The sequence below is a fragment of the Chiloscyllium plagiosum genome, chromosome 29, assembly GCF_004010195.1.
Source record: "Chiloscyllium plagiosum isolate BGI_BamShark_2017 chromosome 29, ASM401019v2, whole genome shotgun sequence".
Lineage (NCBI taxonomy): Eukaryota > Metazoa > Chordata > Chondrichthyes > Orectolobiformes > Hemiscylliidae > Chiloscyllium > Chiloscyllium plagiosum.
Window position 1 is genome coordinate 37,050,022 of NC_057738.1, and position 17,931 is coordinate 37,067,952.

At 39.5% G+C, this 17,931-nt stretch overlaps 1 protein-coding gene across 18 annotated transcripts in view; it reads left to right on the forward strand.

The window, feature by feature from the left end:
• ulk4 (unc-51 like kinase 4) overlaps positions 1-17,931 on the forward strand; it is a 497,483-nt gene that overhangs the window by 367,213 nt on the left and 112,339 nt on the right. For 16 of the 18 annotated variants that reach the window (XM_043719550.1, XM_043719542.1, XM_043719541.1 and 13 more), the window contains 3 exons: positions 3,039-3,205; positions 11,139-11,237; positions 15,620-15,805. In XM_043719550.1, the coding sequence (XP_043575485.1) occupies positions 3,039-3,205; positions 11,139-11,237; positions 15,620-15,805 (452 nt within the window). Of the gene's footprint in view, positions 1-3,038; positions 3,206-11,138; positions 11,238-15,619; positions 15,806-17,931 lie in introns of those variants that run through there. The other 2 variants (XR_006315934.1, XR_006315935.1) reach the window with 2 other exon arrangements.

The following is a 17,931-nucleotide window of genomic DNA, read 5'->3' on the forward strand; positions in this document are numbered from 1 at the left end:
CCCCAGCACCCATTGTGTGTGTGTATAGGTGTGAGACACAGTGAAAGACACAAAGTGCACGACTCTTTATTCAATTTCCACTGCCCTTCACATCAAAGGGCAGTGCTGTGTGATCAAAACAGCGAAGGGGAGGGTAGGGACTAAATCAAAATAGAGTTGGAGGGAGAAATGATGCACTCCACTCCCTGCGGCGCCCACCTGTCCCTGAACAACTCCAGGGTGTTGGTGGACACCGCGTGCTCCTTCTCCAAGGACACCCGGGCTCTAACGTAACCGCGGAAGAGGGGCAGGCAGTTGGCCCTAAATCTCCTCTTTATTTTTTTTAAATATCTTTTTTTGTGTGTGTGTGTATACGTGTGAAACACAGTGAAGGACACAAAGTGCACACATTTTTTATTCAATTTTATTCAATGTCTCACACCTGCACACACACACCATGGGTGCTGAGGAAAAAATAAGCACTACCGCACTTAGGTGGTAGTGTAGGGGCAGGCAGTCGGCCCTAACGACCCCCTCCACGGCCCGCTGCCTGGACCTGTTGATGGCCAGTTTGGCCAGGCCCAGGAGCAGACCCACGAGGAGGTCTTCAGACCTGATCTCCTGTCTATTTTTTTTTTCTCCTTTTTTTTTCTATACATTCACAATAGGCAAACACCCGGGTGGCCAGTGACAAACACTGCCCTTCACATCAAAGGGCAGTGCTGTGTGATCAAAACAGTGAAGGGGAGGGGAGACACTCCTGTTTATTTTTTTTTTAATTAAACCCCCACAATACCACCTAAGTGCGGTAGTGCTTATTATTTCCCCAGCACCCATGGTGCGTGTGTATAGGTGTGATATCTCCTGGGGTTTTTTTCCAGCACCCATGGTGTGTGTGTGCAGGTGTGAGACACAGTGAAAGTCACAAAGTGCACGAATCTTTATTCAAATTCCACCACCAGGAGGATAGGAAAACACCCAGGTGGCCAGTGACAAACACTGCCCTTCACATCAAGGGACAGTGCTGTGTGATCAAAACAGTGAATCTCCTGTCTATTTATATTTTATTAAACAAATTACAAAAACAGTTTACAACAATCAGTTACATTTACAGCTGCATACAAGAGACAGCAATTTACAAGGGAGAGGAGCAGCAAAGCCAGGCCCCAAACCCTACCATTCAAACAGTTTACAGGGACATGAGGACAAACCTCAAATAATCTCCTGTCTATTTTTTTTTCTCTTTTTTTTTTCTTTTTTTACAAACACTGCCCTTCACATCAAAGGAGTTGGATGGGGATCTCCTGTCTATTTTTTTTTCCCAGCACCCAAATCTCCTGTTTATTTTTTTTAATTATTTTTTTCTTTTTGTTAAATTTAATCTCCTGTTTATTTCTTATTCTTAGAGAGGACACTCCTGTTTATTTTTTTTTCTCTTGTTTTTTTTATTATTTTTTTTCCAGCACCCATGGTGTGTGTGTGCAGGTGTGAGACACAGTGAAAGACACAAAGTGCACGAATCTTTATTCAGTTTCCACCACCAGGAAGATAGGAAAACACCCGCGTGGCCAGTGACAAACACTGCCCTTCACATCAAGGGACAGTGCTGTGTGATCAAAACAGTGAATCTCCTGTCTATTTATATTTTATTAAACAAATTACAAAAACAGTTTACAACAATCAGTTACATTTACAGCTGCATACAAGAGACAGCAATTTACAAGGGAGAGGAGCAGCAAAGCCAGGCCCCAAATCCTACCATTCAAACAGTTTACAGGGACATGAGGACAAACCTCAAGTAATCTCCTGTCTATTTTTTTTTCTTTTTTTTTTCTTTTTTTACAAACACTGCCCTTCACATCAAAGGAGTTGGATGGGGATCTATACAGTTTACAGGGACATGAGGACAAACCTCAAATAATCTCCTGTCTATATCTGTCACTGAGGGCTCCCCGATTGGCCCAGTTTAACAACCCCAATTAAGCATCCCCTATGTAATGAGATCCACCTGGTTCCAATCACTACACATTCTTTCTTTGATATGGAAGTAAAGGTTCATTAGCTCTTTTGATTATGAGCTATTCCGTAAACAAACATTTTGTGACTCATCCACTGGAACAAATAAATTCTTCTGCACCCATTTCCATTTAAGTAATGGTTTACATTTTTATCCTCCTGCCAAAATGAACATTATACTCCATCTGCCAGATATTTTCCCATTCATTCTGTAGCTTCCTTATGTCTTCTTCACATTGTATTTTCCTACCTATCCTGCTGTCATCTGTGAATTTAGCTACCATACCTTTACTGCCCTCATCTAAGTTATTGATGTAAATTGTAAGAAATTGAGGCCTCCGTGCAGGTGCCTTACATCCTGCCAATCTGAAAAGATGCATTTATATATGTTCATTGTTTTCTGTCAACTATCCAGTCTTCTAACCATGTGATTATGATACCCCTCATACCATGAGCTCATATTTTCTGCAAAATCCTTTGCTGTGACACCTTATCAAAAGCCTTTTATAAACCCATGTACAATATGTCTGTAAGCTTACCTTTATCCACAGCAAATTACTCCTTCAACTGCAATAAATTGGTTTAAAACGATTTTCCTTTGACAACACCATGCTGACTCAATGGTTCCTTGGTGAATTCTCCATGCCAGACCTTCAACCAATCAGAGTTAACGTGTTGACCAATGAACAATTGTTTCTCATGCAGCATAAAGTTTGGTCCTTTCCCTGGTGAGTGTATAATGAAAAGCTTTGACAGCATATCTTTTTTCAACAATAATCAAAACTACATATAGTTTATTTTACATAGAATACACAGCACAGAAAACAGACCCTTTGGTCCAATTACAATCCTGGTATTAATACTCATCAAGAGTCATGGTTTCTAACAATAACTAAGATTGCTACAAAATTCTAATGCATAATTAACACATACACAGGCTCTTACAGAGCAAGTCAGCCCCATTATAGTATGTGTTGAAATATTTGAAATATTTTGTGTTGAATCATCAGATCTGGTTTCAGTTTTGTTTTCTTGCCCCACAGGTCTAGTTGATTCTGTCCGTAACTTATTTATTGAAACAACGGCCATCTATTTCGAAATGGATGAGAAAAGTGACTTGAAGTCAACTAATAATCTGTTGTTATCTCTCATTGATACATTACACAACATGCTGAAGCATACATCCAATGTTGTCCGCTCTGCTTTGCAGGTAAGAACAGGTCCGGAGTGTCTACCTGTTTCCAGATTTTTATTAGTCCTAGATCAAATTTACATTTTTCTCCCCTTCAGTAATTTGTTTTGTATTTTTTCTTTGGTTTTCTTAGCAAATAAAGGGTGTGGATATCTTTTCCCAGCTTATTGGACAATGGGCAAGCAATGCCAAGTATTGTTTACCTTTGTTTGTCTTCATTGCTGTGGGACAGATCCTATTCCAATCATAATGTTTCCCAGAATTTCCAATTAGAATCAAAGTTAAGAGCTAATAGGATAAACCAACAGTATCAGGAGATTAGATTAGATTACTTACGGTGTGGAAACAGGCCCTTCGGCCCAACAATTCCACACCAACCCACCAAAGCGCAACAAACCAGACCCATTCCCCTACATTTACCCCTGCACCTAGCACTATAGGCAATTTAGCATGGTCAATCCACCTAACCTGCACATGTTTGGACTGTGGGAGGAAACCGGAGCACCCGGAGGAAACCCATGCAGACACGGGGAGAATGTGCAAACTCCACACAGTCAGTTGCCTGAGGCGGGAATTGAACCCGGGTCTCTGGCGCTGTGAGGCAGCAGTGCTAACCACTGTGCCATCGTGCCGCCCACAAGAGAAGAACCCTCCTTAGAATCTCAAACATTGGAACAGATAACCCATCAGAATTATCTGGTTATGAAAATAAAGAATACAAATAAATACATGACACCAAAATACAAAATGGGTGGCATTGTCTATGTTTTTTGTGAGGATCCCTCTGTACCACAATGGAGGAAGTATTCATTGATGGTTTGATTGATACCTGAGATGACAGGATTGACCTATGAAGAGTGGTTGAGTAGAATGGGCCTTTACTGTCTGGAGTTTAGAAGAATCATTGTTTTCACCAGATTTTGACACCAAGACTAATCTAGGATATGCACCTGCCAAGGTAAAAGTTTCTGGCTGTGTATAGAGCAATTGTAAATGCTAGGATGGTACATCCTCTGAGAATCCTGAGTTATCATCCTCAGAGGTAATGCATGAAGTGGAGCACAGGGAAGCTGAATAAGGAAGAAAACAGACATATTCTCAGAGGCTTGAGTACGTGGTGCTTTTTGCAAATGGATGCTAAAATATCAGCACAGTATGTTGTCTGACATCATATCTTGTAACTGTTAATTCAAAACCTCCAATTCTGCTTTGAAAATACAGACAAAAATACAGAAACAAAGCAGGAAGAAATATCAGGAATATCTCTTGTACTCTTAAACCAAATTCTTGCAATCCTGTTCAGCCTAACTGGGCCACAGATCAGTGACAAAGCACAAAATAGTGTGGGGGTGATGAAGATGTATAGCCCAGTAATAATGCAGTGCTGAAGGGCGAATTGTTGTCATTATCTGAGAATGCTGAACTGCCACACATTCTTCAGCCAGTAACTTTCCAGCTGTGAAAAGTGACATTATCGTATACCAATTACATCTGCTGGCTTTAAACAGACAATGTGCGGTGGACTCATTCATTCTTGCCCCCTTGAGAATTGCATTCATGGGAAATTGAACTAATAAAGGTGCAAGCTACAAGTGAATTCTACTAACACAGTTATTTGGTGTAAATGCTGCAGCCTGAATCTCTGTGGGATCATACCCATCTCCCATAATGATTGCATAAATGGTTGAAATTGGCTATTTATATTATTGCTTCTATTCTCCCACATAATTTAGGGTGGGAACAGCCCCTTGGTAGACTGAAGGCCAATATTTTTGCTTCAGTCTTTTGGAAAGAAACTGGCACAGGAAATAGTTGAATTGAGCCTCTTGTCCAGTCGTGCTGCTGTGCGTGGGACACACTTATGCTGGCAAAGGCTGCCTTCTATGCGTATCTATTTAAATTGTGTAAACCCTAAATTAATAATGATCTGTTGAAGATCCAGTTAAAGGTAGTAGTGACACTTTCACCATAGCTTACTAGAGAATGGACCAGATTCTAAATATTCATAGTGAAAAAATGCTCTACCAACCTGCCCATTTCACCTCATTGCCACCCACCAAAACTTCCAGGTTATCAAAATCCGTAATGAGCCTCTGAACAACATAGTCCATTCTCCATACCTTGGGAGCCTGCTGTCAATAAGTGCGGATACCGACATCAAGGTTCAACACTGCCTTCAGTATGTTGGTGTGGTTTTCGTTTTCCTGAAGACTGTGTGTTTGAAGACCAAGACCTCAAACCTGGCTCTAAGTTCATTGTTTACAGAGCAGGAGTGATATCCACTCTCCTGTATGACTCCGAGATCTGGACTGCATACAGCGAGTGTCTTAAAACCCTGGAGAAGCACAACCAGTAGGGCTAATCAATCTCTACCAGTAAAAAAATTCCCTCCATATCTGGATCAACCAAGTGAACCTTCTCTGGACTTTCTCAATGCCAACGCATCTTTCTTTAGATAAGGGGACCAAAGCTATTCATAGTATTCCACTTGTGATATCATCGGTGCCTTGTATACTTTTAGCAAAGCCTCCTTATTTTTGTACTCTTATTCCTTTTGAAGTAAAGGCCAGCAGCCCATTTGCCTTCCCTGGAACTCACTGAACTTGGATGTTAGCTTCTTATGATTAATGTGTAAGGACACCCACATACCTCTGTGCTGCAGCTGTCTGCAGATTTACCCTCTTTAAATACTGTTTAGTTTTTCCATTCTTCCAGCTAAAGTGCATAACTTCACATTTTCCATATTACTCCATCTGCCAAATTTTTGCCAACTCACTTAACCTGTCTGTATCCCTCTGTAGATTCCTTGTGTCATCCTCACTATTTTCTTTCCCACATTTTATCTGCAAACTTGATGATAACACATTCAATTCTGTCATGCAAGAAATTAATATATATTGTGAATAATAGTGGCCGTAGCACTGATGCCCTTGGTACTCCACTAGTTACAGGTTGCCAGTTGAAAATGCCCTTTTACCCAAATCTCTATCCTCTATTAGTTAGTCAAACTCCTGTCCATGCTAATATACTATTCCAAATCAATGGGCTCTTATTTTATTGAGTCACCTATGTACAACACCTTATCAAATGCTTTTTAGAAGTGCAAATATAATTACATTTACTGGATCCTCTTTACCTTTCATACTTGTTTGCTTCTCAAAGAACTGCAATAAATTTATCAAATATGCTTTCCCCTTCATGAAGCCATGCTGACTCAGCTTGATTACAGAGGAACCTCGATTATCCGAGCATCAATTATCCAAATTTCAGATTATTCAAACAAGATTGCAAGGTTCTGATGCTTGGCTAAACTGTGTTATCTGTCATTCAATTATCCGGACATTCAATTATCCGAACAAAATACTCCCTACCTGTGTCGTTCGGATAATTGAGGTTCCTCTGTATTGTGTATTTCAAAATGCTGTGCTCTTACGACCTTTATAATAGACTCGACATTTTCCCAACAATGGATGTTAAGCTAACAGGTTTTTAGTTACCATTTTTAGTTTTCCTCGTATTTCAAATAAAGGTGTTACATTGACAATTTTCCAATCAGATGGGACTTTTCCAAGATCTAAGGATTCTTGGAAGACCATGGCCAGTGCATCCCCCATCTCTCCGGCCTACTTCCTTTAAAATCCTAGGATCCTTTAAAATCCTACAGTTTGGGTGATAATCTGTTGTATTTTATCTTAAAATTACTTTTTACATCTTAAGGTTTCCCTTACCATAAAGGCTTGCATCAGTTTTTAGTGCCCCCTGCCTTCGCTGTTCTTGAGTTGGTTCCCCTCAAGTGACCATAGTAATGTAAGGAAATTACTGTGGGTAGAATCACATGCCACTAAGCAATCTGTTGTGAACACACTGCTTTATGTCACCATCAGGCATACAACTGTTAGCTCAATATCATGGTACAGTCGCAGGCAGTGGGTTACTTCATAAAGCAGTCATAAGCATAGCCACTGTTGCTAAGTGGACAAACTCAACAGCTGAATGGACACAGCTAACCCCTACCATTACCAACTGAATGATTCACTAAATAACCTGTTCCGATGGTAGAACTGGTTGAGCTAGGGTCCTGCAGAATTACTTGCTCCTCTTCAAACAGGATTTCTCATGCCAATGGAGCTGGTAGACAGCATCCCAATTTAATATTTCAATCAAGTGTTGTTAGATGTAATTGAGCACCTGTGTTTCTGGGTCAAAATCCTCATTCTAAAAGACTGCACAGCAATGTAGGTTTGTTCAATATATTTTATCAGTTGCATGACACTATGATCTTTTGCTATAAATTCAGTGTCTTATGATCCTGCTCCACAAGTTACCTGATGAAGGAGAAACGCTCTGAAAGCTAGTACTTCCAAACAAGCCGGTTGACTATAAACTGTTGTTGAGTGATTTTTAACTATATCCACCCTAGTCCAATACCGGCACCTCCACATCATGCCTTCACTTGATATAAGAACAAGCTGAAAGAACTGCAGTTGCTGGAAATCAGAAACAAAAACAGGAATTGCTGGAAAAACTCAGCAGGTCTGGCGGCATCTTTGGAGAAAAAAGAGAGTTAACGTTTCGGGTCCAGAGCGCCTTCTTCAGAACTTTTCCAGTGTTTCCAGTAATTTCTGTCCGTGTCACTCAATCTTAGTATGTTTCTGTTGAAGGGCTGATTACATGTAATGTAGCTGGGCAAGCAATGATATACATCAAAGCAGATCTTAGTTAAATAAATTATATGAAGACATTTGTGTAAGATGGAAAGCAGGCTTGTGGAAATACAAGAAGATGGATAGTGAAACTAGGGGAGTTTTAATGATGGACCATAGCTTCACATTAATATAATATGTTTTATCATTCATGGACTATAGGTGTCACTGGCAAAGCCACCGTTTTTATCCATCCCTAATTACCCTGGAGAACGAGGCAGTGAGCTGCCTTCTTGAACTGCTGCAGTTTTTTGGGTGATAGGAGATCCCCAGTGACAATGAAGGAACAGTGATATAGTTCCAAGACAGGATGTTGTGTGACAGTGGTGTTCCCATGCATCAGCTGCCATTCTCCTTCCAGATGGTAGAGGACAAGATTTGGAGGGTGCTGTCAAAGGAGCCTTGGTTGAGTTACTATGGTGCATCTTATGGTAGTGTGTTGGCGATGAAGGGACTGAATGTTTGTGGGTGTGATGCCTATCAGTGGGCTACTTTATCCTGGATGGTATGAACTTTCTTGTGTTGTTGAAACTGTATTTATATAGGCAAGTGAGGAGTATTCTATCACCCTATTGATTTGTGCCTTGTAGATAGAGGACAGGCAATGGGGAGGCAGGAGGTGAATTACTCAACGTAGAATTCTGAGCCTCTGACCTGCTGTTCCACCTACAATACGTATGTGGTTAATCCAGTTCAATTTCTGGTCAATGGTAACCCCTAGGATATTGATAGGGAATTCTCATTGACCAGAAAGTATAATTAGTCTGAAATTTATTGAATTCTATTGTCCTGTGATGCAAATCGTTCTGTGATTTTGAAATGCAAGTATCAAAGAGGTATAGAATCATGGAATCCCTCAGTGTGGCAGGCCATTCATCCATCAGGTCCACATCAGCCCTCATGAAGAGCATGCTAACCAGACACCCACCAGCCCTATTGCATTGTGTTTCCCCTGGCTGATCCACCCAACCTATATATCCCTGCACACTCTGGATAATTTAGCATGGCGAATCCATCTAACTCACACATCTTTGGACTGTGGGAGGATAAAATTCAAGACATTATGTGAGCCCAAATTCTCTGCGGAATAACTTGTTGGAGTATATAAGTTGTGTAACATTTGCTGTTCTGTTAATACTCCAGCTGTCTTATATAGCCTGTGGCTCATGCAGGTGTGCAGACAGAACAAGTGAATATTTACAAGAGACACGCAAATGCCACCTGGGGGGCCTAAGGCTATTTTTATGGCTTGGTGAGTTATTCTCTCTAAACATGTATCTTACAATGGACATAGTGGGAGTATTTATGCCACCCAACATCTTTTGAAGTTGTTATCAGAGAGCTTGCATCATTCATAAACAAACTTTAATTAATGTTTCTGTCGATTATATCTGCCTGAAAAAGATCCACCCTCGCAAATCTTTTCACACAATTACATGGTCCCTTCACTGTGTAACAGCAAAAAGAACAAAGAAAATTCCTTTGTAACAAATGTATTTGGTGAGCGGGTTCCACAAAACTACAAAATCATGAGAAGCTGCATTGTTTCATATCAATGGTAAATGGCTGTGCCACTACAGACATTGCTCAGAAGAGCCAAATTGTTAACAAGAGAGTTCAATACACTCCAAAATAGTGATGTACACACAAGGTAATTGCACATTAGGGATTTATTTGGGTGAAGAACTATTGAGGTTCATAGGACAAAAGGACAAAACTCAGCCATCACATCTGTGCTCTCTGTGATAAAGACATTCAATACAAATTCCATTACCCTTTTTCCTCTTCATAGTCTTGAATTATCTGTTTCAAGTATGTATCCATTGCTTTCTTAAAAGCTGCATTGGTCTGTGCTTCAAATTCTCTGTGTGAATATCATTCCATGCTCCAAGAACCGTTTGTTTCAAGACATTTTTCCCCCTTATCTTTGTGCTCACTTCCTTAAATCATTCTAAGTTGACAACTGTCCCCACAGCTACCCATCATTGATTTCCCCAACCATTATAAATAATATTTTGACTGGAACAAATCATTTTCTGTTTACAAAGATGATTATAGTTTATCATTTTTGGTGCTGAACATGATCTATGACTTCATTGCCCTGATTGAACAATGTGGAACCAAAACTGACTACAACACAAACAGACAAATGCATAATAATGATGAGAAAGAAAAGACCGGCTTTTTGATTGAGCCAGGCTCACATAGCCATGGCAATAACTGAGCATGAGGAACCCCATTACTCCTGTCCATTCATACTCATCTTGGTGGCAGAAAAGAAACAGTGAAAAACCTTCGAGAGTAATATTTAGGAATTCCCATCTGATTCCTAAAGATGATTAAAATAAAATCCAAAACAGAAGACACATCACACAATAGTGCACCTAGCTTTTATTCATTGTATTGTCAATCTCTGCCTGGAACTTTCCAACTCCCTTTTCGAACACTTGCAGCAAATCTGCATTCACTGAACTAACTTAAGCCAATAACTTGATCCAAAGTCAGTGATCCTATGCAAAGAGAAAAACCTGTTATCCAATCTAGTCCTTCGCTCACTTCCATACAGTTAATACAGGTGCCATGCATATTAATAGTAATTAATTCTACGCAAGTGATGGGCATGGATTTCAGATTCACATGACTTCTTATAAATAAACACTGACAGAAATTATTGTGGTTGGATTAGGAATTTATCTTCATTTGTTCATGGAAGTGATGTCTCTGGCTAGGTTAGCGTCAGACCCTCCCTGGATAGGCATTCCAAAAATTTGAACGCCCAGGAATGGTGTCCGGACGCCCAGAATTGGAACCCACCCGCCATTTCTAAAGGGTTCAAAGTCACCTCAACTTGGTGGAAATTCAGGTCTATGCCTTCAAAAAGAAGGGACGGGATCTATTGCATTGTTGGTGCCATTTGTTTCTAATCGGACTTTAATTATCTCCATATTAAAACTTGCAGCCTTTATGGGATCTTACTTGCCCACTTATGAATCTTGAGTGCAGTGGACACAACTTTGTAAAATGTGATTGGGGAAAATGGTATAAGCATGACCTTGTTGAAATACAAATGTCAGATAGGCACCATAAATTAACAATTAGCTAATTATGGATGGAAACATTTCCCCCTACAGAAAGTACTACGAAATATGTTTCTTGCTATCTTCTGATGATATTTTTCACCACCTGCTGGGACTCATTTGTACCTCACACACTGCAAGATTCCTTTTCATTTCTATTTTCTCATTAAGGCTCAGAAGTCAGACGCAGGAGGTGACACCCAGGCTGCTGAGGAACTTCTGCTTATCAATAAACCCCTGACAGACTTAATGAGTCTGCTTATTCAACTGGTAAGAATTCATTTCATTTCTGGATTGAGGGAATGTTTGGGTTTGCTCAAACACTGTGATGCTGTCCTGCACTTTTTCACGGTAGAGTGAACCGGAATATTTATTGGTAGAATATCTTCAGGCCAGATAAATTAGTAAAAGCAATCTTAAGTAACATTAAATGATTGTTTCTCAAAATGTTTCAATTAATATCACATTTAACAGTAGAGGTGAGCCTAATATTGGTACTGAAATACCAAAAGTCAGTACTAATCTAAAGACAGGTGAAAGTGAGGACTGCAGATGCTGAAGATCAGAGTCAAAGAGTGTGGTGCTGGAAAAGCACAGCAGGTCAGGCAGCATCTAAGGAGCAGGAGAATTGACACTTTGGGCATAATTCCAAAACGTCGATTCTCCTGTTCCTCAGATACTGCCTTGACCGGCTGATCCAAAGACGATAGGGAGAGAAAAAACCCCACATAAGGCTGTATTGGCTCAGTACATGGATGACACTGCAAGTTACTTCGAAAAAGTATTCCAACACAGCTTTGGTATCACTGCTAGCAGCCTTCACTGTATCCAAGCAACAAGAAACCAATGATCAGCATCTAGACTGCATCACAAATGCCGCAATTATTTTTTGTTTACTTATACATATAATTTTTATGAGCAACAATTCAAGTTGAAAAAGGATCTGTTCAGATTATTCTCTTTACCTGGGTCGGGGCAATCATGAGATATTCACTTTGTTAATTTTAGTAGCTTTTTTTTGCACCCCTTGAAACTGAAATGTATTTTTTAAATCCAAGTATCAGCACACAACAGTTTCTTTCCAGCTTGTTTTTTTTCTGACCCCATCTCCCAGGCAACATCTCGTTGTTAAGTATTGCTCTTAAACGTAAGCAGTCTGCTTGTACCTTGTCCAAATGGTCATTCTTCACTGAAGTCTTAACAGAGTCAAGGAAGGAGGGGAATTTACCTCTCCACCACTTGGGTATAGAGTAACATAAGGGCACTGTCAAATAGGATACTTGGATATGGAATTTACATGACATTTTAATGAAACATGAAGGCTGTCTCGAGGATGTGTACTATTCTCTGTCTAATTTTCCTATCCACTCACCACCAGCACAATGCTTTATTCCCAAGCATAGAAGTAAACATTCTGTCCCAACAACTACTAGAAAACAGTTAGGTCAGTGAAGAGGTGTGGAGATGAACTAGAGAAAAAACATCCTTCCGAGCCTTTCCACAATTACTATATAGGTACTTGATAGTGGTGAAGTGGAAGGATCTGTCAGTCCCTTGCTCTGGAGCTGCTGATATAAATGATAATTCCAGACCACTACTCTTCCTAACTTCAACACAAATTACCAATTAATTTCATGGATGCTTTGGACTGTGAGGCTTAGTGGCCTACAGGATTCTTACCCAAAGTTTCTAAGTAGGTGTTACAGATACAATAGTTGATGGTGTAAAACCATTGATTAGTTTTTCTTAAAAATTGTAATGGTGAATCATTTTTCCTAGATTCATCGCTGGCCAATTGAATATCTGTGGCTAGGGAACCTGCTTTGACAACCCTGCCTTATGTCATGTGAAACAAATTCACATTTCATTATTTGTTTCAGATTTTCACAGGAGTATTCAATTTGCTGTTTTGAAAAAAAAAGAAAATGCTGAATAAATTCATTGAAAACAAAAACAAAAATTGCTGAAAACTCTCAGCAGATTTGGCAGCAACTGTGGAGAGAGATCAGAGTTAATGTTTCAGGTCCAGTGAACCTTCAGAACTGGTGGTAGGTAGGAAAAAGTTGTTTTTTATCTGAACATAGGAAGGAGGGGAGAGGGTAAGGAGTAAACAATAGGTGTAGATAGAGTCCAGAGAGAGAGAGAGAAGAACAGTTGGACAGACAAAGGAGTGGATAATGGTCAGCCTAAGTGAATGAATATGCTGCTTATGGAGACTACTAGTGGCTAACAATGGGTCATATGTAATGGCTGACCATGTGATAACAAGACTACAGCCTTCTGGACTCAATATTGAATTAATCAATTTTAGGGCTTGAGACACCTTCTCCAATGCCCGTATCCCAACCCGTACTCCTCCGGCCTTGTTATCACATAGTCTGCTATTACACACTACCCATTTTAGCCACTAATAGTTCTCATTAGCAGCTATCCCTTCTCCTAGGCTAACCGTTGTCCACTCCTTTGTCTGTCCAACTGTTCTCTCTCTTTGGGCTCAATCTCCACCTATCATTTACTCCCTGCCTCCTTAACCTCCACCCTATCTTCTGCATAAAAACAAAACCTTTTCCTAACTACCATCAGTTTTGAAGAAGGGTCACTGGACCTGAAATGTTAACTCTGATTTCTCTTCGCAGATGCTGCCAGATGTGCTGAACATTTCTGGCAATTTCTGTTTTTGTTTCTCATTTTCCAGCGTCCATGGTTCTTTCATTATTTTTTATTTTGATGCTCATTAGACTTCTATATTAAAGTTGTCCCTGGGACGGAAAGTCCATGTTTAAATGCCAACTCTCTAAGATTTGTTTCATAATGTATCTGAGCAAGTTAATTTTAAAACGTTGTCCTGCAGTTGCTGTGTTTGGGTTTCTGCCCCCACTCTGGGCAGAGTGTGAGGAAGAGCATGGTTTTAGTCAGACAGAACTTTCTGTGCAGTGTCATGGGCCCTCTGAGCAGAAGCAGAATGCTAAAGTTCAGACTCTCCAATTCATCTTCTGGCTTCTGTGAATTTGCACTTGTTTGCAATGATGTCCAAAAGTGAAGAGGAAGATTGATCCACTTCCTGAAGTTCCATTAAGCAAGAATAAAAATAAGGCGACAACGAAACAGAGAATCAAAGGAAGAGAATTTAAATGACTCAGTAAACATCCAAGGACTGTATCCTTGGGAAGATTCTAAAACTTACCAAGAACAGGAGATGAAGAATCAGTATTAATGCAAAACAGTGAAATTGATACATTTACATTTGACAACTGGAAATACCACTGGTCTGAACTGAAGGTCTGAGCTGATGGCTTATGAAAATTTAAAAAGTAGACCTTTGTATTTATGCATTGATTTTATAGTGATGGTACTTTATTGAAACATATTTTAAAATGGCAGATCAGAGGTAAAGTGAAAGAGAGGAAAGACAAAACCATAAGAAATAGGAACTGAAGTAAGTCATTCAGCCCTCAAGCCTGCTCTGCCAGTCACCTGCAGACTGTATTGTAAATCAGTTTGACTTTTTTTTAATACAATTGTGCTGGAAGATTTAATAAGAAGAACTGAGTTCACAGACTGTAGTGATGCAGTGGTAATGTCCTTACTTCTGAACCAGGAAACCCAGGTTTAAATCCCACCTGCTCCAAGTGTGTACAATATCACCTCTGAATAGATTGGTTAGAAAACAATATAAAAAAAGAGCTGAGCTCAAGGAGTTCTTGTGGGGCAGTGGTAGTGTTCCTACATCTGAGCCAGAAAGCCTGGATTCAAGTCCCACCTGCATCAGAGGTATGCAATAACATCAAACTGAACAGGTTGATTAGAGATTATCTAACAGTAGTGTTCAGTCCAAAGCCATTTTAATTTAGCTACTCTCTCTCTTTCCACACTCCCATATTTTTGCTAGTGTTCCAATGACCTGGTGGGTGATGTTTGTAATTTATTAATGTAATTAGTGACTCAGATGATTTGGTGGTCATTTATTTTCAAACTGTATTGAGCTCCTTAATTGATTAGAAACCATGGTGGTGTATTTCTAAAAATACAAAACAAAATGCTGAGCACTTAAGCAAAACAAAAGATAAGAGCTGAGTCCTTCCCCAGTAGGGTTTGTTACTGGATAAGGGAAATCCCTTATCCAGAAGGGAATATTCTGGAAGTGAAAGGTGAAAAATTCTGCTTGCACTTTACAAGAAAGCCTTTATAAATCTCTGACCCTTTTGCTGCCGAATTCAACCTATGGATGTTAGCAAATAAAACAAAGGAGTTAATGATTTGAATCCAATCTAGCTCTTCTTCAGAAATTATTTTGGACTCAAAATACTAACTCTTCTTCTTTCTAAACAGATGCTGCAAAACCAGGTGAAGGTTTCCAGCACTCTCTGTTTTTATTTCAGAGTTAAAGCATCTGTGGAATTGTGCTTGTATTCAATTTGCTATGTAATCCAGCGCAGAAACAGTGTTGATTAGTATTGATTTGAAGAGAGATTGGTATTAGCAATGGAGAGGAAAGTTGTCAAGTGACCTTATGTCTACTTTGATAACAGCTATTTAATAAATTTTCAAATAGAAACCTTTGATTTAGAATAAATTGTTAGATACAACACAGATTCAAGATATGGTGAACATGTAACTTAACTGTTTTATAACCACTGCTTATTAATCTCCAGCTCTCTAGTGATGATCCAGATGTGCATGAGAGTTCACTGCTTTCTCTATCACTCATGGTTCAGCTGTACGGTGGTGAAAACCAAGAGAGCCTCTCCCCAGAAAATATGGACTCTTTTGCAGAAGCACTGAAATGTAGAAAGGACTCAAAACAACAGAAACTTCTACTTCGAATCATTAAAAGGCTGGTGAGTAAAGGTTTCAAACAACTAGAGTCGCAGAGTACAGAAAATATGACACTTGACAGTTCTGGTTTCCTGTTTGTTTAAACATATTGTTGACCTTTTATTTAGCTAAACTGAATAACATTGTGAGCAAAAAGAGAACATTAATGTTGGAAAAATAAAGAAACAGAGCTTGTGGACACTTGTTTTACTCAGCCCTGATCCTAGCCATGTGAGAGCGCCTATATGTAAAGTTGGAAAAACCCTCAGGAAAAGTTAAAGCTGTCAGTATCTCTCTCTTCAGCCTAACTTGAGCTGCATGCTCCCAAAGTTTGTAATTGTGGTGTGAGGCTGGCTCCTGTACAGATGTTTAACGTCATTTTTCATAATTAACAGCATGAGCCTGAGAGAGAAATTTGCTCTCAACTTACTCCACCATCTGTCTAATAGAGTAGGGCAGTAGAAAGAGGGAACCAGGAATGGTTGGAAAATAGCTCTGAGCATCATACAACTTACTACATCTCCAAACCTGGAAAAACGAAGCTCTTTTCCTTCATGCATGTCATTAGTCTATTCAATGGAGAGTGAAATCCCAATTCAAAACCCTGGGTAACACTGTTGAAATATCTTGCCAAGGGAATATTGTCTTTTTCCCCAATCTCTTGGTCCTGCCAAGCCACAAGTTACTAATCCACTTCACTAGATGGCATTCAATTTTGTGTGTTTCTATTTTGCTAATAATCCCTTTATTGGAGCATTATTTAATATCTTTTGAAAGCCTTTGTATTCAACATGCATAGACACTTTCCTCATCCACCTGCTAGTAATCATAAACCACTCAACTAATTTAAGTCAGATATGAGCTAGCCTTCACAAACTCATGCTGACTTTTGATGGTCTGAAGCTCACTGGTTTCTCGTTTCCTCACTTTTTAGATAATGTCATGACATTTGCAAATTTTTAATTCAAAGGCACAATTCCTGAATCTAAAATGCTTTGTAAAATTCTGACTAAAAGACCTGCAGTTGCTTCACTTTCTCTTAGTTGGGAATCTTTATATACGTGAACATTATTATTTGGAGCCCCCAATTATTGACTAAATTTGTATCATTTACTGCATTGAAAAAGAGATTACAAGTCCCTATTTCCACATTCAGCAAAAAGGAACAGAAACTATTAGGTGAAAAGTAAATTGTCAGCTTGAAAAAAATAGTGGAAATGCCACAGAGATACAGATTCAAAACTGAACGGAGAACTGGTGATCCAGCTGTTCATTTTCTGTGCACTCTGAATTTAACCAAAGGCATAAATCGTATGAGAAAGACCATTTACGACAAGGATTTTGAATGTTTTTCTGATTTTAACGTCCACATTATACCTTTGCTTTTAAATTAGATTGTCCCATTGATTTAATTAGCAGATTGAGCGGACTGATTTGTACCATATTACAAGAACATATGTTGGATGCATCTATCCAAAGTCATGGAGTCATAGAGTTATACAGCACGGAAACAGATGCCTCAGTCCAACTCGGCCATGCCAACCAAATATCCTAAACTGATCTAGTCTCAACCCATATACTCAATACATTGACTAATGAAGGCAAACATGCCAAATGCCTTCTTCAACACCCTGTCTAGCTACGACTCCACTGTCAAGGAACTGTCCCCCTGCACTCATAGGTCCCTTTGTTCTGCAACATTCCCCAGGGCCCTTCTATTAAGTGTATAAATCCTGTCCTGATATGCCTTACCAAAATGCAGAACCTCACATTTATCTAAATTAAACTTAATCCGCCACTCCTCAGCCCATTGGCCCATCTGATCAAAGTCCCTTGTACTTTGGCGTAACCTTCTTCACTGCCCACTGCACCGCCAATGTGTTTCTCATTTGATATTTAGCATTTTGTTTTACTTGCTCTGTTTAACTGTATCATCTGATTTTCTTTTGTAAAATTCAGCAGCTGATAGTTTTCAAAAATGGTTCTGCTACACGAAAGATTGAGAGTGGGAATTGTATTTCATTCTTGCAAGGCTATAAAAACAGTGCAACTGTTGTACCGTATTGTAGGGGACACACATCTATAAGTAAGGGGACAGTTGTTGAACTGTTGGGACAGAAACCACTACAACCATAAAGTTTTAAATTCA